General features: G+C 51.9%; 1 protein-coding gene across 1 annotated transcript in view; it reads left to right on the forward strand.

The window, feature by feature from the left end:
* HSPG2 (heparan sulfate proteoglycan 2) overlaps positions 1-22,356 on the forward strand; it is a 164,904-nt gene that overhangs the window by 137,310 nt on the left and 5,238 nt on the right. The window contains 23 exon segments of the mRNA XM_051988303.1: positions 451-602; positions 763-910; positions 1,683-1,826; positions 3,235-3,369; positions 3,460-3,644; positions 3,941-4,136; positions 6,573-6,752; positions 6,982-7,242; positions 9,200-9,395; positions 10,695-10,792; positions 11,581-11,847; positions 12,077-12,186; positions 12,864-13,011; positions 13,097-13,213; positions 13,885-14,002; positions 14,521-14,665; positions 15,444-15,543; positions 15,719-15,828; positions 16,055-16,163; positions 16,820-16,918; positions 19,258-19,479; positions 19,770-20,014; positions 21,812-21,983. Of these exon segments, the coding sequence (XP_051844263.1) occupies positions 451-602; positions 763-910; positions 1,683-1,826; positions 3,235-3,369; positions 3,460-3,644; positions 3,941-4,136; positions 6,573-6,752; positions 6,982-7,242; positions 9,200-9,395; positions 10,695-10,792; positions 11,581-11,847; positions 12,077-12,186; positions 12,864-13,011; positions 13,097-13,213; positions 13,885-14,002; positions 14,521-14,665; positions 15,444-15,543; positions 15,719-15,828; positions 16,055-16,163; positions 16,820-16,918; positions 19,258-19,479; positions 19,770-20,014; positions 21,812-21,983 (3,657 nt within the window).

Raw genomic sequence — 22,356 nt, forward strand, 5'->3', positions numbered from 1 at the left:
CAGAACCAGGACTCGGACGCAGGAGGCCGGTCTTACCCGGTACACACCGCGTCTCCCTTTGATAGATGCTTGTTTAGCCGAATGGCAGTAGAGAGGGCTGGATTTGGAAGTGAGAAGACTCAACTAAGCCAGTCAGTCAGCACCCATTCATTAAAGTGCCCACTGTGTGATATAAAGAGGGAAAATACAGTCCCTACAAACAGCCAAGGGCCTCCGAGGCGCAAGCCAGGGGAAATGGAGGGTCCTCTCCGAGGGAAGAAGGCAGGAGGATCTTGGAACAAGTCGTTCACTTCCCCCACGCTGGTTCTGGCCTTTGTCCCAAGAGGAGAGAGGATTTAATGGCCGCTAAGTTTCCCTCCAGCTTTAACTCTAAGTGAATGGGATAGATGGACTTGGGCCGGACTGTCGGAGAGGGGTCTCCTGCTGCCCTAACCCTGTGTGTGCCCGCAGCCGCCGCCACCTTCATTCCCATCCGAATTGAGTCCTCGACCCCATCAGTGACCGAAGGGCACACGGTGGATCTGAACTGCGTGGTCACTGGGCAGCCTCATTCCCACGTCACGTGGTATAAGAGAGGGGGGACCCTCCCCACCAGGCACCAGGTATGGCTTCCCTGCCCCAGCCCAAACCCTTCCCGAGGCTTCGTGGGAACCTTTCCCTCGTTCCCCAAGCCCCGCTGGAGTGTCCCAGAGAAACCGGGGGGGCAGGACGGGCTAGAGCGAGGGGGCAAGTTCATTGTTGTCTCGGGCCCCTGCCCCCCAGATCCATGGCTCCCACCTGAGGCTGTACCAGGTGTCTCAGACTGACGCCGGCGAGTACGTGTGTCGGGTGGTCGGCGGCTCTGGCCCCCCCCAGGAGTCTTCCTTCACCATTGCCGTGCTGCCCTCCGCCTCTACTGCCGAGTCCTACCGTGAGTGGGGACCCCCAAACTGGGCAGGCCTGATGCAACGCTGAATGAGGCGCCCTCCCCCACCTCGCTGGGACTCCCCCTCCCCCCAACCCAGGATCGTGCCCCTCTGCCCCCCCAGCCCGGGATCGTGCCCCTCTGCCCCCCCAGCCCGGGATCGTGCCCCTCTGCCCCCCCAGCCCGGGATCGTGCCCCTCTGCCCCCCCAGCCCGGGATCGTGCCCCTCTGCCCCCCCAGCCCGGGATCGTGCCCCTCTGCCCCCCCAGCCCAGGATCGTGCCCCTCTGCCCCCCCAGCCCAGGATCGTGCCCCTCTGCCCCCCCCCAGCCGGGATCGTGCCCCTCTGCCCTCCCCAGCCCAGGATCGTGCCCCTCTGCCCCCCCAGCCGGGATCGTGCCCCTCTGCCCTCCCCAGCCCGGGATCGTGCCCCTCTGCCCCCCCAGCCGGGATCGTGCCCCTCTGCCCCCCCAGCCCGGGATCGTGCCCCTCTGCCCCCCCAGCCCGGATCGTGCCCCTCTGCCCCCCAGCCGGGATCGTGCCCCTCTGCCCCCCCAGCCCGGGATCGTGCCCCTCTGCCCCCCCAGCCCGGGATCGTGCCCCTCTGCCCCCCCAGCCGGGATCGTGCCCCTCTGCCCCCCCAGCCCGGGATCGTGCCCCTCTGCCCCCCAGCCCGGGATCGTGCCCCTCTGCCCCCCCAGCCGGGATCGTGCCCCTCTGCCCCCCCAGCCCGGGATCGTGCCCCTCTGCCCCCCCCCCTAAGCCTGCCTTTTCTCCAGGCCTCCAGAGCCCCGTCATCTCCATTGACCCCCCCAGTGCCACGGTACAGCAGGGCCAGGACGCCACCTTCAAGTGCCTGATCCACGACGGGGCGGCCCCCATCAGCGTGGAGTGGAAGATGGCCCGAAACCAGGATCTGGAAGGTGAGCGGGCCGGGGCCGGCGGGGCCGGGGCCTCCTCGGTCAGACGGGGCCCCGGGAGAGTGGGAGGGGGGCGGGCTGGAGGCAAGAGCTTATCCCGCCGAAAGCCAAAGGTCAGAGACCCCGGGGATGGCCCCGGCTCCCAGGGAAGGCCTCCAGTGGGGCACGGGGACGGTCCCTGTGCTTCTGGGGCCGGCCTCCGTGTGGGCACTAGGGGGCGCACGGAGCTCAGCTTTCTCTATCAGGCCCTCTACAGGCACCCATGACCAGCTGCCCTCGGACACAGGGGACTGGTCGTTCATCTCAAGGACGCTAGGGGGCGCCATAGTGCACAGCGCGCTGGACCTGCAGCCCTGAGTCCAAATCTGGCTCCAGACACTTCCTAGCCGGCTCACGGGGGCCAGTCGCGTGACTGTATTTGCCCATCTGTAAAATGGGCTGCTCACTTTGCCCCTCTGGTTACCACCTATTCACTTGGCCCAAGGGACCAAAAGCAGGAGCCACAGAGAGAAAGTGAAGTGAAATAGACTTTGCTTAGAGGTAGTGAATTTCTCATCACTAGATGTCCTCAAATGGGGACCAGGGGCTCCTGTGCGACTGGGGGAGATTCTTCTGCAAAATGCCCAGGAAGGTCCGAGTAGTGAGAGTCCATTATCACTGGAGCTCTTCACACGGGGTCCACTTGGTAAAGATATCTTCCCAAGGATCCCAGCTCCGACATCCCGGGTTCTAAGGGCCCTCCCAGCTCTGACCTCCTGGGTTCTAAGGGCCCCCCCGGCTCCGACATCCTGGGTTCTAAGGGCCCTCCCAGCTCTGACCTCCCGGGTTCTAAGTAAGGGCCCTCTCAGCTCTGACCTCCTGGGTTCTAAGGGCCCCCCCAGCTCTGACTTCCCGGGTTCTAAGGGCCCCCCCAGCTCTGACCTCCTGGGTTCTAAGGGCCCCCCCAGCTCTGACCTCCCGGGTTCTAAGTAAGGGCCCTCTCAGCTCTGACATCCTGGGTTCTAAGGGCTCTCCCAGCTCTGACCTCCCGGGCTCTAAGGGCCCTCCCAGCTCTGACCTCCTGGGTTCTAAGGGCCCTCTCAACTCTGACCTCCTGGGTTCTAAGGGCCCTCCCAGCTCTGACCTCCTGGGTTCTAAGCTTCCTCTCACTTCTGAAATTCTGTTCTAAGGGCCCTCCCAGCTGTGACATCCCGGGTTCTAAGGGCCCTCTCAGCTCTGACATCCCGGGTTCTAAGGGCCCTCCCAGCTCCGACATCCTGGGCTCTAACAGGTCCCCCACTTAGACATTCTCAGTTCTGTTCCTCAGAAGGACACTCAGAGACCAGGAGAGCCCCGGGCAGAGGCAGTGGGGACCCTGAGAGCCAGGAGCAGCCCTCAGCCTCTCCCGTGCTCCTTCTCCTCTCTCTTGCAGACAACGTGCACCTCAGCCCCAACGGCTCCATCATCACCATCATGGGGGCCCGGGCCAGCAACCACGGCACCTACCGCTGCGTGGCCTCCAACCCCTATGGCGTGGCCCACAGTGTCGTCAGTCTCAGCGTGCAGGGTGAGTGGGGGGGCGCGGCCCCGGGGCCGGGGGCTCCCGACATTCCCAGGGGCCGAGCCGGCCCAGTAAGCGCCTGTTCCTGCTCCGCAGGACCCCCCACGGTGTCCGTGCTCCCTAAGGGCCCCGTCCGGGTGAAGCTGGGCAAAGCTGTGTCTCTGGAGTGTGTCAGTGCTGGGGAGCCCCGCCCTTCCGTCCGCTGGATGCGCATCGGGACGCCCCTCAAGGTGGATCACCACCGCACTTTGGGGCCCATGGACAGCCACGCCATGCTGCAGGTGAGCCCCGGGGGCTGGGCCAGGAAGGGGCAGGAGAGGGACCAGGGGGCTCCAGAGCAGGGAGGAGCAACCTGGACGCTGCATAACGTATGGGTGCCCAAGTTACATGGAGATCCCCCGATTCCCAGGGCGCGCTGCCACCCAGAGCCGCTCCCAGGAGCGCGTCCCAGCAGGTTCTCCCCCTCTGTAAGGGCTCGGGGGGGCAGCCCCGCCTGCTGTTGCCCGATGGGAGGCTTTCTAGGCCCGCTTCCCAACTGCCGGGAGGAGGCCGTGCTAAGCCCCTCTCTCCGCTCCAGATCACGGAAGCCCAGCCCGAGGACGCGGGCACCTACGTCTGCTTGGCCCAGAATGCTCTGGGCTCCGCTCAGGCGCGGGTGGAGGTGAGTGTGGAGACGGGGGCCGCGCCCCTGGGCGCCCCCGAGGTGCGAGTGGAAGAGGCAGAAATGACCGTGGAAGCTGGGAAGACGGCCACCCTGCGCTGCTCGGCCACAGGTAGGGGGGAGGACCATCCTGGGAATGAATGCGTACGTGGTCATTAAAGTAGGCAGCTAGGGCTAAAGTAGGACAGAGCACTGGTCCCGAATTCAAATCCAACCTCAGACATTTATTTAGCTGTGTGACTCTGGGCAAATCCATTAATCTGTTTGCCCAAGTTTCTTCATCTGTAAAATGGGCACAGGACTGTCAATAAAAAGTTATTTAAAAAAAATAATAATACAATAAAATAAAATGGGCCCAGGAGCAACCCCTACCTCCCACAATTGTTGTGAGGATCAGATAATATAATATTTATAAATTGATAATTTATTATATTATACATAATGTCTGGCACATAGTAGGTGCGATAGAAATGTTAGCTTTTATTATTAAATACCATCACTCTGATGGCCAATGGTTTAGAGAGAGCGGACACAAGCCGCGCTGTGAGCAGCTCTGGGATATAGCTTGTGTGTCACTCTGAGCTCCAGATCTTCTCCTAGAGCCCTCTGGGCCGCTCTGCTCTTTGTGACCTCTCACTTAGGAGAGCTGGCTAGCAAGGGCTTCTGGGAACTTAGTGGAAAAGAGCAGGAGATAATTAAAGACCTGGGTTCCGCAATCTGCCATTTTGTCACATTTGACCGCAGTTTCTTCATCTGCAAAATGGAACAATACAATATTTTTGGTCCCATACCAAAATAAGCAAATAAGAGCTCTCTGGACACCCAAGGTCATAGAGGTCAGTCCCAAAGGACTTGAAAGTGATTTTAGGATCTCTTCCTAATTAACCTTTCTGTCAGCAATGCCTAACGGAGCAATTCATTCATTCATTAAAAAGCCTAATAATCAGCAGAGTGCCAGCCATTGTGCTGAGGGCTGGAAATAATTTTTTTTGAATCAGTCCCTGTCTTCAAGGAGTTCCCAAGCAGTAGTAAACCTCAGATAAACAGGTGTGGGGGCTAAGGGAGGGAGTATCTAGGGAGTTAAGGGGTGGGGGGAAGGGGCACTAGAAGCCTCACCTGGCTCGCCCTTTCTAGGAACAAAGGTGGCATTTATTTGATTACTTAGCTGGGGCAAGAAAGGGGTGGAGGACCCCCTAGACCAGTGGTTCAGAAACTTTTGCTTTCAGTGTCTTTATCCTATTAAAAATTATTGAGGATCTCTCCAAAGAGTTTTTGTTTATCTGGGTTATATTTATAGACATTTCCATATTGGAAATAAAAACTCTTTTTGAATTTGTAGACCCTCTAAAAGAGTTTCAGAGATCCCAGGATTCTCTGGACTATACTTTGAGAACCACTGCCCTAGACCATTACTAGGTGGGATGAACTGGGTGGGGAGCTTCTTGGTGGGGAAATTTAATCCCGCTATCTGGGGTGGAGCGGCCTAGGGGTGTCCCCTTTCTAATGGGCTAATTGAATCACTCTTCCCTCTGGGGAACTGGGTCTCTGGGTCTGAATTCCAAAATTAATTGGATTAACAAACAGCCTTTTGATTGGGGGAGTAGGAAAGGGAAGGAGATTTCTGAGGACTTGGAGATAATCTGAGAGTTGAATGGAATGAGAATGATTTCAGGTGAGTTGACAGGATTGTTTCTCAGGTTCTTTCTGCCTCTTAATCTCCTTATCCTTAGAGAAAGGTCTAGGTCAGGTGTCCTCAAACTTTTTAAATAGAGGGCCAGTTCACTGTCCCTCAGACTGTTGGAGGGCCGGACTATAGTAAAAACAAACACTTTGTTTTGTGGGCCTTTAAATAAAGAAACTTCATTAGCCCTGGGTGAGGGGGATAAACATCCTCAGCTGCCGCATCTGGGCCAGGGGCCGTAGTTTGAGGACCCCTGGTCTAGGTTGTCCTAGTGTTGAGGTTTAAAAGGAGACCCCAAAAGGGTTGGAGTCATGGACTAGTATTGTGAGGTGTCTCAAGAGAATTTTCAGGCTTGAACCCATCTCCAAGTCAAGGGGCAAAGTTTATGGCGATTGTAACACAATTGAAGCAGGCTAAGTTCCAAAAGGATTGAGCAAAGAGCCAGGAGAAAAAAGAGAAATGTATAGGACGACATTAAAGAGGCCAGAGCTTCATTACTTATTTGCTAATTTTATGGCTCACAAGGAGATCTGAGGGTGCTCTATTCCCTATTATCTCAGGAACTTTGGTATCACTGACCGCCAGGTTATCTGACACTGTAATGTTTGTGGGACTATCCTAAGACCAGAAGACTTTTGAATCATTGACAGATTGTTAGAACACTAGCACTGTAAGGTCAGAGGACCTCAAGATCGCTGCTCTATCTTCCCTTAAAATCTGGGGGAAGAAATATCATAGTTCCCAAGACTTAGAATCATGGACAGATTGTTAGCACAAAGCACTGTAAGGTCAGTGACCTTGAGACCCCTGCCGTTTCCCTAGCGGCTGTTCCTCCTCCCCACTCCTCCTGCCTCCTTCCACCTCTAGGTAGCCCCCCTCCCAGCGTGCACTGGTCCAAACTCCGGGCCCCTCTGCCCTGGAAGCATCAGCTGTCTGGAAGCACCCTCATCCTCCCCGAGGTGGCTCAGCAGGACTCCGGCCAGTACATCTGCAATGCTTCCAACTCCGCCGGCCACGCCGAGGCCACTGTCATCCTGCACGTGGAGAGTAAGGGCCTCGTCCCCTGGGCTGGACGCCCCATAACCCCTGTTACCTCAGGGTGCCCCATTCTGAAGGTAGCCGGGGCGCCTCTCCCCTGTTCCTGTTGCCCCCATCCCTCCCTTTGTCCCCCAACTTAGCTGGTTTGGGGCTAAGCAGGTTCTGCTCTTGCCCTCCCTCCTCCCCACCCAACCTCTCCACTCGCCTCCCTCACCCCTTTCGTACCCACCTCCCGCAGGTCCTCCCTACGCCACGACAATCCCTGAAGAGGCGCTGGTAGGAGTGGGAGAAATGGTACAGTTTCAGTGCTTGGCCCACGGGACGCCCCCGCTCACCTTCCGCTGGAGTCGGGTGAACGGCAGCCTCCCCAGAGGGGCAACCGTCCGGGGGGACCTGCTGCGCCTCCACCCCGCGGCCCCCGAGGATGCTGGCCAGTACCAGTGCCTGGTCACCAACAAGGTGGGCTCTGCCCGGGCCGTCGCTCACCTCAGAATCCAGGGTGAGAGCCGCGGGGAAGCAGAAGGGAAGGAGAAAGGGAAGGGCCTTCTCGGACACTGCTAGTGCCTGGGGCTACCGACCCCCCTCCGCGAGCTCTCACTGCCACTGCCCACGGAAAGACTCGCGCCTTAATAACGTTCGCAACTGTCCACTGTGGACAGGGGCCTGGGCTCTGGGATAGCAATACAGAACAGTTCGGGACGGCGATACTGACTTGTGAGGGGTTATAACATGTCATCAAAAACATGGTACAAAATGAGGCGGCTCATGACCTGAATTCAGAGCCAGTCTAGTCACTTTACTCTAAGTTTGCCTCAGTTTCCTCATCTGTAAAAGGTGAATAACAAAGCACTACCTCCCAGGATTGTTGAGAGGATTAAATGAGATATAATTTGCAAAGTACCTAGTGCATAGTAAATGTTAACTATTATTATAATAATAGATTATTCCTTATCAGTAATTAATATATATTATGTGATTCTATATAATTAACATATGGTTATAATCACATGACTAATATATTTATTATTATATGCTATATTTATATATGATTAGCAAAGTACCTAGTGGGATAATAAGCACTATATAAAAGTTAACTACTGTTATTTGTTAAGTAATACATATAATTAATATATTTTTATTATATATTATATTTATATATATTTTATATTATTATCATCATCATTATTGGATAGAGAGTGTTGAAAAGCAAAAGGGACCTCCAGTCAAAGTGATTTAGGGATATTTGAGAAATCCTCCACTTCGGTGTTGGTTTTAGGGAAAAAGTGGGCCCAGAAGAAAGGTCACCGAAGGCAGGGAAGGCTTCTGAAAAGTGAAGAGGAGGAGGACAAAAACCTTACAGGAAGTGGATATTCCACCCATACTAAGTGGGGTCTGCAGCCCCGGCCGGCCTCCTGGCTCTCACCTGCAGGACCTAATCTCTGAGTTTTCTCATGAATAAAATGAGAGGTTGGGCTGCATGACCCATGGTCCAGCTCTTGACTTATCAGTGTAATACTCTGTAATAATAATAATTAGCATTTACATGGGGATTTACGTTTACAGAGCCTTTTGTTTACAGCTGGCAAGGTATTTGTGAAATCAATGTTATTGTTATCTCCAGGGCCCAAACTACCCAAAACTAGTTTGAAGGAAGATTTGATCTTGGGTTTTCATGACTGCAAGACCAGGGAGGTCCACCTACATGTGATTTCTTTTTCTGTCAAATGTAAAAGTTAGAGGAAACAATCTCTAAAGCATAGGACCCAATTTCAACACCATTCGATTCAACAAACATTTATTAAGCACCTACTATGTACGAGGCAATGTCCTAGAAGTTGGAGGTATAAAGACCAAAAGGAAAGGAGAGAACCTCAAGGAGCTTACATTCTATCACTTTTACCACTTTGGTGGTCCTGTCACTGACTACTGGTTGGCCCTGGGCAGCTCACTTCCCTGGGTTTCTGACACCATCTGAGAAATGGGCCTTGGATCATTGGACTGGATGTTGGGGGATGCTGGCTGAAAGTCCTTTCCAGCTCTAAAAGCCTGTGGGTTGGAGTGGGGTTTGGGGGACAAGTAAGGAGGCATGGAGGGGAACTTTGGGAGTGAGGGGGGAGGCTCTTTAAAATCAGGCACTTCCTCACCCTTTGGGAGAGGAGCTGGAGGGAAGGAGAAATTTTGAACTGAAATTTTTAAAAAGCTAAAAATATTTTAAATATCTAAAGTCAGGAACTATATTTATTTCTCTGTCATGTGTACATAGTCTGAGTCTAATTTCTAAAGCAGATGAAATATTAAGGAGCATAAGTCAGAATTCACCACTTTTTATGCTTTCTCTGCTTCTCCACGGGTTTTCAAGTACAAGGGCCAGGGAGCGAGGGTGCCCAGGAAGGTACCCCTTTTCCCGTGAGGACCCATGAGCAGCAGAGCTGTGACCTTTAGCTTTGTTTCAGCAGGTGCCCACCCTGCAGGCCCCTTCCCTGCAGCCTCAGCCCCAGCCATCCACATCACACCTCAGCAGGAGACAAAGGGCATCGGGGGCAGCGTCGAATTCCACTGCGCCGTGCCCAGCGATGCAGGAGCCCAGATCCAGTGGATCAAAGAAGGCGGGCAGCTGCCACAGGGTCACACCGTGCAAGATGGGGTGCTTCGGTGAGGAGGGGAACAGACATGGGTGGGGGGCCGTCCTTTCCTGGGGTCCCTGTCAGAGTCTCTGGTAGAAACTCATGTCTCATGTGTTCTGGCTACTAACATCATGCTAACGCTAACTCCTATTACAGCAATGCTAATGTCTACAAGGTAATCTCACTAAAACTCTGGAACATCACTTAGCTAGTCAATCAAAAACCATTAAAGACTTACTGTGTTCCTGACACGGGTCAAAAGGCTGAGAATTCAGATACCAGCAGAAAAAAAGCATTCCCTGCCTTCAAGGAGTTTATCTTCTTCTTTTTTAATAGCATTTTATTTTTCTAAATTCATGCAAAAATACATACATATACATTTCAACATACATATTCGCAAAACTTCATATTCCAAATTTTTCTCCTTTCCCCAACTCTGCTCTCCCAAGACAGCAAACAATCCAATAGAGGTTGAACGTGTGCAGTTTTTCTAAACATATTTCCATATTTGACAACCTGAACAAAAAAATTGGATCAAAAAGGAAAAAATAACCACAAGAAAGAAAAACGAACAAATAAAAAGGTGAAAATACTAGGTTTTGATCCATTCAGTCTCCATAGTTTTCTCTCTGGATGCAGATAGCTCTCTCCATCACTTGAATCATTGTTGAAAAGAGTCAAGAAAGAGCTTACCTTCTAATAGGGATAGAAAACATATAAAAGGGAAGGATGTATATCAGATTATTTGCTCTCTTGGGGAGAGGGATGGTAAGGGGAAAAAGGGAGGAAAAATTTGAAACACAAAGTCTTACAAATATGAATATTAAAAACTATCTTTGTATGTATTTGGGGAAAGAAAATTCTATTGAGAAAAATAAAAATGAAAGGGGAAAATGGAATGAAGTTGAGTCATTGTAGAGAAAGTACTGAAGAGAACCTAAAGGGTAGTCTCCAGAAGAGCAAAGATATGTTCTTCTCAGATGACCACCTTAAAATGAAAGGTCTGAAAAAAGTCATCAAGTCAGAGGGAGAGATTGAGGGGGCAGAGGGTATTTTAAGTGTGTGAATTCCAGGGCTAGAAGGAGGTTTCAGGAAGAAGTTGAGGGGGAAGTACAGAAGAAAGTCCTGGATTCAGATGTGCAACCCAGAGAGGTGCCATCCCTACTTTATAAATGAGGAAACAGAGTCGCAAATAAATCGATTTGTCCTTTCAGATGAAAAATGCTGCTCAATGGTTATCGTTAACTACTCTGATTCTTATTATCATCATTGTTGTTTACCTGGCCTTTATTGGAACCATTAATATTGGACTTTGATTTCTTTACAGGATCCAGAATTTGGACCAGAGTTGCCAGGGGACATATATTTGCCGTGCACATGGGCCATGGGGCCAGGTCCAGGATAGTGCACAGTTAGTTGTTCATGGTGAGTGGACACTTTTTTTTTTTTAATGCAATCAGGATTAAGTGATTTTGCTAGTAAGTGTCAGAAGTATGATTTGAAGTCGGATTCTTCTGATTCCAGAGCCAGTGCACTATCCGTCGGGGCACCTAGCTGTACCATGAGTGAAAGTCTTGGTCTGGTCTCTTGGAGTCAAAAAGCCTCAAACCCCTACAGACTAGTGGGGAAGAACTAGGAACAAAAAGGGTCTGAAGGACCTTAGACAGCGTTGCCCTTCCAACCCTGAGATAATCCTACATCCCCCATATTTATGGGATGTTAGACACAGACTAGAGTGAGAGACGAGGGATCCCGTGGGTGTCACCTGAAGTAATCCTGCCAGACTCTATTTTAAGACGTCAGGCAGTTAACAGCCCAGCCCAGTACACAAGACTTCACACAGGGACACATGTAAGAAAGGGGAGCACTGGTAAAGGCAAAGTCAACCTGGTGACTGGACTCTCCATTCTTCTTTGCCACAAAGATCCCAGTGGATCATCTCTTCTTCCTGTCAATACATTCAACGTTTCACTATAAGCCAGATTAGGAGATAGAAATCTGGGCTTTCTAAATTTTTATTAATTGCCAAGAGCCAGCACTGGAGTGGGAGAAGATGGGTGCCATCTTGGAGGCTATTTGTATCCCTTGTTGTCCTGCTGCCTGTTCTGCTTCCTTGACTGTGACAGGCAATCCCTTCTTAACTCTCCATCCTCTGGGCCAGCGAGCTGGGACTTGTGTCTCTGAATCCCCATCCCTCGCTCCCTTCTCTCCAGCTCTTCCTTCTGTGCTCATTAACATCCGGACATCAGTGCAGACTGTAGTCGTCGGTCACGCGGTCGAGTTTGAGTGCCTGGCCCTGGGTGACCCCAAACCTCATGTCACCTGGAGCAAGGTGGGGGGCCAGCTGCGCTCGGGCATCGTGCAGACTGGAGGCACCATTCGGATTGCCCACGTGGAGCAGGCTGATGCTGGGCAGTATCGCTGCACTGCCACCAATGCCGCGGGTACCACCCAGTCTCATGTGCTGCTGCTCGTGCAAGGTAAAAGCCTGCCTAGGTCCCCGTGGGATCCTCCACCCCTCTTTGTGCCCGTCATTTCCACAATCACCGCATCCATCCACGGGCGGGTGTCCCTAAACTTCGAATGCCCCCCTTTTATCCCACTTCATGCCAGTCCTGCCCACCACTTCTCTTAAATCCAACCCTGCCTTTAATCTTCTCCATCACAGACCTCTCTGTATCTCATAATGTGTACCTCCTACCCCTGCAGCTTTGCCCCAGATCTCAGCCCCTCCTGAGGTCCGAGTGCCCGCTGGGTCTACGGCTGTCTTCCCTTGCATAGTGTCCGGCTTCCCAACCCCTGACATCACCTGGAGTAAGGTAGGAACCCCTGTGGGAGAAGAAAAAAATGTGCCTTGGAGGGAGAGAGGCTGAAGGTGGGGTCAAACCCCAGGATAAGGGGAATCCCAGGGACATAAAAGAACCTATTTGAACAAAGTGCTGAGATATGGTTGAAAAACATGGGTTCAAAATGCCTCAGACATTTACTCACTAAGGGACCATGGAGAAGACATTTACTGTCTCAAGGTCTCAGTTTCCTGTAAAATGAGGAGCGTTGGACTAAAATGATGTAAAGTCGTTTCCATTATTTTCCCTAATTCAGAGCTGACTTCCTAGGCTTGGACTCATTTGGCACTCAAATCCTTAGCCCCAGATTGTGACCAGTGCTAGAGGTTAAGGGACCCAGAGTCCTCCTCTGAGATCCAGAGGGAAACCCTAGGAGTGATCTTCTCCTCTAAATCCCTCCTTTTAAAGAAGGGGAAACTGAGGCTTTAAGAGGGACAAGGAACATGGTCCCAGCCAAGGAATATCAGAGCCCAGGCTGTATTTCCTAACTCAAATTCAGCTCCCACCACAGAACTCAGGGGTAAATGGAAGGACTTGTCAGAAAGAATAACTGTGGCAAAAGGTCAGAGACCCAAGTGTACGGGACCTGGCCTTGGAGCCAGGTACAGGCAGGTGATAAAGCCGAGTGCGCGCTGCTTGTTTCGTTCCAGCTGGAGGGAGCCCTTCCCTTAGGGAGTCATATGGAGAACAATGTGCTGACGGTGCCCTCCGTCAAGCCTCAAGACGCCGGCACCTACATCTGTACGGCTACCAATCGCCAGGGCAAAGTGAAAGCTTTTGCCCGCCTCCAGGTACCAGGTGAGATTGCCCCGATGCCGACCCCCCACTCTCCCCTGCCATGTCTAATGGGTCCTAGCCTCTGACCACCGTGCTTTGTCCACAGAGAGGGTGGTCCCTTACTTCACCCAGACCCCTCACTCCTTCCTGCCTCTGCCCACCATCAAGGATGCCTACAGGAAGTTTGAAATCCGCATTAATTTCAGGCCTGATGCTGCTGATGGTAAGAGGGTGAATGGTCCCAGGTTGGGTGGATCCCTCACGGGGATGGAGAGCTAATTTGTGGTAGAGCCACTCCCTCCCTGGTTACGTTATCCCCTCTGGGTCCCCTCTCCTCTGTCTCAGAGAATACCCACCAGCTGGCCCCTTGTCTTTCTCTCTCTCTCTCTCACTATCTCACCATCTCATTCGTCTTCCTCTCTCCCTCTCTTTTCCCCATGGGATTCTCCAACACGATCTGTTCTGCGTTCTTCTCTGTCCTGCTCATCTGCTCCGGCCCCTCTTCTTCCTGATGGCTCCCCTTCTCCCTATTTCTCCCCCTCCCAACCCCGACCCATGCCCCCTGCCTCTCCACTTCCCCCTCTTTCTACCTCTCCAGCCCTCCTCCTTTATTCTGGTAAGTCCTCTGCCTTCCGACACCCCCTTGGGGGCTTTCTGCCTTTGCCGATCGCTGTGTGGGGGTAGCCCTGGTTCTTGTTCTCCTCTCTCTATCACCTTTTAGCAGGTACCCTCTCATCTGGAGGTTCCCCAGGGAGAAGGGGGATACGAAGCCTGGGATGGGGTGGAGAGGCTGGGGAGGGTCAGAACCAGCTTGGTTCTACCACAGCATGGGGGGAGAGGGACAAAGGAGGCAGACAGTGGCCGGGAAGCTCCTGACTTGGTTGTTCACCACAGGGATGCTGATTTACAGTGGGCAGAAGACGGCCCCGGGGTCTGGGAGCCCGGTCAATCTGGCGGCCAGGCAGCCCGACTTCATCTCCTTTGGGCTGGTGGGCGGCAGGCCGGAGTTCCGGTGAGATGCCCACTTTCTCTCAGAAGGGTTTGAGGGAGGGCCGAGGGTGGCAAGTCCTGCTCTTGAGGAGATCCCCGTCTTATGGGGGAGACACAGCCCCAGCCCTTGCCAGGTCCCCAATGTTTGGAAGGAGCGGGGAGGAGAACAAAGGCAAACTTCTGCAGTTGTAGGACTTCAAAGAAATGAGCTGGGGAGAGAGATTGATTGATGAGGTGATTATGGGTCTTTAGCCTGGAAGGCTTCCCAGAGCCAGCTGTTTGTGTCCAGATTTAATGAGAAGGGCAGCCCCGGCCTGGGGAGAAGGATCTGGGATGGCTGTCAGTGTATCTGGGACTTAGGAGAGATGGACCTGCCTCGGAGGGATGGACTGGGCCTGGAGCAGGACCAGGAACTCCTCCAGTCTCCCTGTAGCTTCTAGGGTCTCGTGGCAGAAATTAGGAGGGTCTTCCAAGTCTCATCCCATTCCCCACAGTTCCTGATCTTTCTCTCCCTCATCACTAACCCCTTTACCTGAGCAGGTTTGATGCTGGCTCTGGCATGGCCACCATCCGCCATCCCACCCCCTTGGCACTGGGTCAGTTCCATACGGTGACCCTGCTTCGAAACCTGACACAGGGTACCCTGATTGTGGGCAACCTGCCCCCCGTCAATGGCACCTCCCAGGTGAGACACAGTGCATTTCTCCCTTAACACCTTCCTTTTCTCTGTCAAGTCTCAAAACCACATCTCTTTGGGGGAGGCACAGCGTGTGCCCACAGGGAGCTGCCAGGATGGGAAGGGAGGCACAGCGTGTGCCCACAGGAAACTGCCAGGATGGGAAGAGAGACACAGTGTGTGCCCTCAGGGAATTCCCAGTATGGAAATGGAGGCACAGTGCCCTCACTGAGAGCTGCCAGTATGGGAAGGGAGGCACAGTGTGTGCCCACAGGAAACTGCCAGGATGGGAAGAGAGACACAGTGTGTGCCCTCAGGGAATTCCCAGTATGGAAATGGAGGCACAGTGCCCTCACTGAGAGCTGCCAGTATGGAAATGGAGGCACAGTGCCCTCACTGAGAGCTGCCAGTATGGGAAGGGAGGCACAGTGTGTACCCTTACAGGGAGCTGCCAGGATGGGAAGTGGCACAGCGTGTGCCCACAGGGAGCAAAGATCCAGACACTGCCCCCAGTATCCTTCAGCTCATCACATGCCCTCCAAGGCTTTTGCCAGACCTGCCCTAATTTGGGATTGGGACAAAGTTCCTTCACTTTCTTGCTCCTGGGGCACGTCTTAGCATTAAAGGGGGGAACCGTGCGCAAGGGGCCCAGCTTGTTTCCTGTTGCGGGTGAGGACCCAGACCCGCGCGGGACCAGGGGCAGCCGGAGAAGGACTTCAGGGTGTCCTCAGAGATCAGCTTTCCCACCCCCCCCTTCAGCCCCTCGGTCCCTTCATTTATCCTCCAGGGCAAATTCCAAGGTCTGGATCTGAATGAGGAGCTCTACCTGGGTGGCTACCCGGACTACGGCGCCATCCCCAAGGCTGGCCTAAGCAGCGGCTTTGTAGGTACGGCTCCCTGCCCTGCCCCTGCTGGGGGCTGCCTCCCAGACCGCGGATGTTCCCCGGGAGCTCCCAGGAGGCAGGGCGTGGGTGGCTGTGGCTCTGTGGGCGGGAGGGCGTCCTCCCGGGGTTGGGCAGAGGCAGGTGCCCTGCCCAGGCCCCTCATCCCCTGCCCCTGCAGGCTGCGTGCGGGAGCTTCGCATCCAGGACGAGGAAGTGATCTTCCACGATCTCAACCTCACGGCCCATGGCATCTCCCACTGCCCCACTTGCAAGGACATGCCCTGCCAGGTGATCTCACCCTCCTTTCCTTCTCCCGCCCTCAGCCCCCAGCAGCCCCTCTACGAGCCCCCTCAGCTGCCTCTGTCCCCTGTCCCCATCCCCCCCGCCCTTCTCCCTGCCCTGCCTTCTGCCCCCGATGAGCCCGGAGATGGCAGCCAGCATCTGGGACCCCCTTCTGTGGAGGCCTCCGGGGCCGGGGGCTCCGGAGGCCTGACCTGTGGGGACTGCCTTGCAGAACGGGGGATTCTGCCAGGATTCTGAGAGCAGCAGCTACGTGTGCACCTGTCCCTCTGGCTTCACCGGGAGCCGCTGTGAACACTCCCAAGCCCTGCATTGCCACCCAGGTACGGGCACCCATTGGTAGTCTGGGCAGGGCTGGCAGCCTGTGCAGTGGCAAGGGCAAGGGGTTGAACAAGAAAAATAATTGCCAGCATCCGTTTGGCACCTCAGCCTTTGCAAAGCTACAAATCATCTCATTTTATCCTTTCCTCTACTCTGAAATAAGAGTTGGATTTGACAGCCACCTCTAAAGGCCTCTACCCAAGAGTGTGCTGGAGCCAGCTCAAACCAGCTCCTGAGAGCCGGATGTTAAATTTTCCATTGGAGCATTTACTCATCGGCAAAGGCTTCAAATCGGGACTTGATTTATTGTTCTGTTGATTGTCTAGACTTCAGAAATTTATAGAGAAAAGGTTAACAATAGAAATTAAACTTAAATGTGTATCATGTGTACTTTGTTTCCCTCTAGAGCCAGGCATTAATTCTAATTCCAAATCTCTGGGATTCAACAAATGTTTAATAAGAATCTGTCCCCCAATCCCCTCTCCTCGATACCTTCCAACGTAACTTCCAGTTCCTACCACCACTACGTCCTTGGTCCCCGCTTCTACGGCAGGGACCGAATGAATGGAGGTTTTCTTGGCCCAGATGGGCCCAGGTATTTGCTCCCTCCCACTCCCCATTGTTCCCCTCACCCGCCCTCTCCTTTCTGCCTCCCCAGAGGCCTGTGGACCTGACGCCACCTGTGTGAACCGCCCCGATGGCCGGGGCTACTCCTGCCGCTGTCACCTGGGCCGCTTTGGGGAGAAGTGCATGGAAGGTACGTGATACCAGCCCTCCTCACAAAATGGGTCTGGGGGCCATGAGCTGGGACACAGGGAAAAGGGGCAGGGGCAGGGAGAAAGGAAGAAAGCAAGAGAACATATGCTGCTTTTTTAAAGCACAGAGACTTTTTAACATTTTATTTTTGTTTCAATTCCAATTTATCTTCTCCTTTTTCCACACATTGAAAAAGCAAGGGGAAAAAATTTTACAAATACATATAATCATGTAAAACAAATTCTCATATTAGCCGTGTCCAAAAATGAGCAAAGAAGAAATCTGCTTCAATCTGCACCGAGTCCATCAGTTCTTTATCTGGAAGTGGATTGCATTTTATATCATGAGTGCTTTGGAATTGTGGTTGGTCATTGAATTGATCATAATTACTAAATCTTTCAAAATTAATTATCTTTACAGTATTGTCGTTATTATATAAATTGTTCTTCTGATTCTACTCACTTCACTCTGCATCAGTTCATACAAATCTTTCCAGGTTTCTCTGAAACCATCCCTGTTTCTTATACCATAGTAGTATGCTATTGCATTCATATACCACAACTTGTTCAGCCATTCCCCAATTGATGAGTTTCCGATCTTTGCCACCACAAAAGAACTATAATTATTTTTGTTAATAGACTCATCTTCCTTTTTCTGGGGCCAGACAGCTTGAGACACTGCCCTCTCCATTTTTTTTTTTTTTGTTTTGTTTTGTTTTGTTTTTTTGGCTGAGGCAATTGGGGTTAAGTGATTTGCCCAGGGTCACACAACTAGGAAGTGTTAAGTGTCTGAGACCAGATTTCAACTCAGGTTCTCCTGACTTCAGGGCTGGTGTTGTATCCACTGCACCACCTTGCTTCCCTTTCATCTTCCTTTTTCTTTTATTTCTTTGGAATATAAACCAATTACTGATATAGACAGTATAACTATTTTCCCACATCTGCTCTAGCATTTATCAATTTTTTTTTTTTTTTGGTCATCTTAGCCAGTTTGGTGGGTATGAAATGATACCTGAGAGTTTCAATTTGTATTTCTCTAATAATCAGTGATTGAAAAAATTTTTTCATCTGGTAATTGAAAACTTGGATTTCTTCTTTTGAAAACTGCTTAGTTCATATCCTTTGACCATTTATTAATTGGGAAATTGTTTATTCTTATATATTTGACTCAGTTCCTCATATATTTTAGAATATATCAGAGAAATTTCCGACAACATTTTCCCATTTTCTTATTTTTCTTTTTATTTTAGTTGCATTGATTTTATTTATGCAAAAGCTTTCAAATTTTTTGTAATCAAAATTATCAATTTGATTGTCTGTGATCCTCTCTATCTTTTGTTTAGGTGTGAACTATTCTTTTCTCCATAGATCTGACTGAAGATTTCTTCCCTTTTCCACTAATTTATTTATGATATCAATCTTAATTTTTAAATCATCCATCCATTTTGAGTTCCTCTTGGTATATGTTATGACATATATTGGATTACTTGCCATCAAGGGGAAGGGATAGGAAAAAGGAGGGGAAAATCTGAAACACAAGGCTATGCAAGGGTCAATGTTGAAAAATTATCTGTGCATATGTTTTGAAAATAAAAAGCTTTAAAAAGAAAAAAGGGGGGGGGAAAGCTAATGCTATTTAAAGAAAGAAAAAGTATATTTTATGAATTATTGCTCTGTGCCTATTTTTCAACAGAATGCTTTCCAGTTTTCCTGATAATTTTTGTTGAATTGAACTAAGTTTTTGCCCCCAGACCTCAGATATTTGAGTTTATCTAACACTAGGTTATTGTGCTCATTTACTTCGGTATCTGGTGTTGCTATTTCACTGCCAATCTCCCTATTTATCTATGACCAAATTGCTTTAATAATTATAGCTTTATGGAATATTTTGAAATTTGGTACTGCTATGTCCCCTTTCTTCTTGTATTGGTTTTTTTCCTCCATTGATTCCCTTTTGTTCCTTCAGATGAATTTTGTTATGTTCTTCTAGCTCTAAAAAGTAGTTTGCTTTTGATATGTTTGTAGCACTTCACTATGGCACAGAATACGTAAATTGATTTTGGGAGTATTGTCATTTTATGATGTTGGCTCAGTCTATCCATGAGCAATTAACATTTTTCCAATTATTTAGATCTATTTTTACTTTTGCGAAGGATATTTTGTAATTGTGTTCCTACAGTTCCTGTATGTGTTTTGTTCTTATTTTATACTGTCTGGTTGTTTTAAATGGAATTTCTCTTTCTTCCTGCCAAGTTTTGTTGGTAAAAAGCGGAAATGCAGATGATGCGCGTGGTTGGTTTTTGTCCTGCCTGTATTCTAAGGTTGTTCATCGTTGCTCCAGGTGTGACAGTGACCACACCGGCTCTGTCAGGTGCCAGGTCGTACCTAGCATTACCTGCCCTCACCAACACCCACCACGAACTGCGCCTGGACCTTGAGTTCAAGCCCCTGGCTCCCGAAGGACTCCTGCTCTTCAGCGGTGGGAAGGGCGCCCCTGTGGAAGACTTTGTGTCCCTGGCCATGAGTGGCGGGCACCTGGAATTCCGCTATGAGCTGGGCTCAGGTGCGTGCCATGTTGGCATGGGGGGGGCGCGTTAACCAGGCACTCACCTTGGGCCCTGAGAGGGAGTTGGGCATCTAGGGCCCTGCCACCTGTGGTAGGTGATCGCATCTGGGCGCTGCTCTTGGTTACCTAAGCCGAGCTAATGAACGGGCATATACCGCCGTCCCAGTATCCTCCCTATGCCAAACTGAGCGATTCTGACGTGCCAGGGAACTCAGACTGGGGTCTTAGTAGCCCCTCCTGCAAGAATTAGGCCGAACTAAGCCTGCTTTTTCCTGGGCGCGTTACAGGGACAGCGGTGCTCCGGAGCGCCCAGCCCTTGGCCCTTGGCCGCTGGCACCGTGTGTCTGCCGAACGGTTCAATAAGGACGGCAGCCTCCGAGTGAATGGTGGGCCCCCAGTGCAGCGCTCTTCCCCCGGCAAAAGCCAAGGCCTCAACCTGCACACCCTGCTCTACCTGGGCGGCGTGGAGCCTTCGGTGACCCCGCCCCCCGCTGCCAACGTCAGCGCTCACTTCCACGGCTGCATCGGCGAGGTGAGCCTGCCAGCTCCCAGCCCCGGGCCCCACTTTCTGCCACCCTAGAGCCCCGATACGCTGTGCCCCTCCGCCCCCCTGTGCAACTGCAGGCAAGCCGCCTCCTCTTTCCCTGTAAGGTAGAAACAATTACTCTTAGACCACCGCTTCTCTCAGTTACTGCCATTCTCAAACGAGACCATCTATTTACATTGCCTTGCAAACTTTCGAGCATCGCTTCAATGGCGGCTGTTTGAGTCGCATTATTATTCCATCTGAAGGTCTTGGGTCCTCAGCAACTAACTTTTAAACTCCAGCCATGGGGGAGTCCCTCAGCTTTCTAAGAGTCAGTTTTCTCATCTGTGAAATGGAGCACCTCTCTAACAATAATAGCTGCAGCATCTCTGTAGCATCGTACGTTTAGCAGGAGCTATGATTTTTCCCATTTCACAGATGAGGAAACTAAGGCAGAAGGAGATTTAATTAATTTGGCCAGGGTCAAATAGCAAGTAGGTATCTGAAGTGAGATTTGAACTGAGGTTTTTCTTTCTCCCACGTCCAGCACTATTAGACTGTGACCTGTTGTAGAATATGTGACTTTATTATTTTACAGGGTCCAAGCCTTAGTTTTCTCATCTGTCAAATGGGGGTGACAATCATAACACTATCTCTTTCACTGGCCTGTTGTCATGAAAGATATTTGTTTACTTTGATGCACAATGAAAATGGGAGTCACTATTATTGCTAAGCAGAGAATAAGTCTTTATTAAGTACCTACTATGTGCTAGAGCTGGTGGTAGAAAGACAAGAAAATCAAAAATAGTCCTTCTTTAAGGAGCGTATATACACATACAACACATCTACATAATATGTACACATAAAGGAGCATATATACTTATAAATACACAGTTGGAGGGAGGACACGTGGATAAATCTCGGCACATACAAATTTACTGCAAGGTGATTAGGGAGGGTGAGCCTTAGCAGCTGGAGAGCAGAGAGGGCTTCATGGAGGAGGTGGCACTTGAGCTGAGTCTCAAAGGAAGCATGGGATTTCAAGGTGAGGAGGGGACAGCTGGAGCAAAAGCTTAGAGATGGGAAATGTGAGAAACAGCAGCAAGAAGGCCCGTGGGGACAGACTGTGGAAGGGGAGGAGGATGAATAAAGTTGAGGATATGGGTTGGGGCCAAATGGAAGGAAGTATATATTTGTAAATAAAAGCAATAGGGAGGGGGCAGCGAGGGGGCGCAGTGGATAGAGCACGAGCCCTGACGTCAGGAGGACCCGAGTTCAAATCTGGTCTCAGACACTGAACACTTTCAGGTGAGACCCTGGGCAAGTCACTTAACTCCAACTGCCTCAGCAAATAAATAAATAAAAGCAATAGGGAGCCTTTGCAGTTTATTGAGCAGGAGAATAAAATGGTCGGATCAGTGTTTTAGAAAACTCATTGCAGCTGTGGCGGATGGATGAGTAGGGAGAGTGTTGAGGCAGCGGTGGGACCCACCAGCTAAGAAGGGAGGAAATCCGGAACTCGGACCCCACGAGGGGGGGATTCCTGGGTGGGCGTCAGACAGCTCTGTCCCCTCCGAGGCAGGACTGCCTCCTCCTGGCTGATCCCCTGACCTGCCAAGAAGCCCCGCCTCGAGCCTTTCAGGATTCTGGGCGAAAGTGGGGATATGGGCACAGGAGAGCCTGCGGCCGGCTTTCTGGCTGCCAGGACTCGGAGTCAGCGAGCCCTTCTCTGGCCTTCGGGGCCTCCGGCTCTTGCCCTCGTCTCCCTAAGCCAAGCCATTCCTTGTGCTTCCCTGGGCCCAGGTGTCGGTGAACGGGAAGCGGCTGGACATGACCTACAGCTTCCTGGGCAGCCACGGCGTCGGCCAGTGCTACGACAGCTCCCCCTGTGAGCGCCAGCCCTGCCAGAACGGCGCCACCTGCATGCCCGCGGGCGAGTACGAGTTCCAGTGCCTGTGCCGCGACGGCTTCAAGGGTGCGTGAGCGCCCCCGAGGGTCACCTTGTGGGGGGAGGAAGGGGAGGCGGGACAGGGATCACCTTGCGGGGGGAGAGGAAGGGGAGGCGGGACAGGGATCACCTTGCGGGGGGAGAGGAAGGGGAGGCGGGACAGGGATCACCTTGCGGGGGGAGAGGAAGGGGAGGTGGGACAGGGATCACCTTGCAGGGGGAGAGGAAGGGGAGGCGGGGCAGGGATCATCTTGTGGGGGGAGAGGAAGGGGAGGCGGGACAGGGATCACCTTGCGGGGGGAGAGGAAGGGGAGGCGGGGCAGGGATCATCTTGCAGGGCGAGGAAGGGGAGGTGGGGCATTCCCTGCAGAGGGTCCCCACTGCATCCAGGGCCGCCATC

This window comes from Antechinus flavipes, chromosome 3 (assembly GCF_016432865.1).
Source record: "Antechinus flavipes isolate AdamAnt ecotype Samford, QLD, Australia chromosome 3, AdamAnt_v2, whole genome shotgun sequence".
Lineage (NCBI taxonomy): Eukaryota > Metazoa > Chordata > Mammalia > Dasyuromorphia > Dasyuridae > Antechinus > Antechinus flavipes.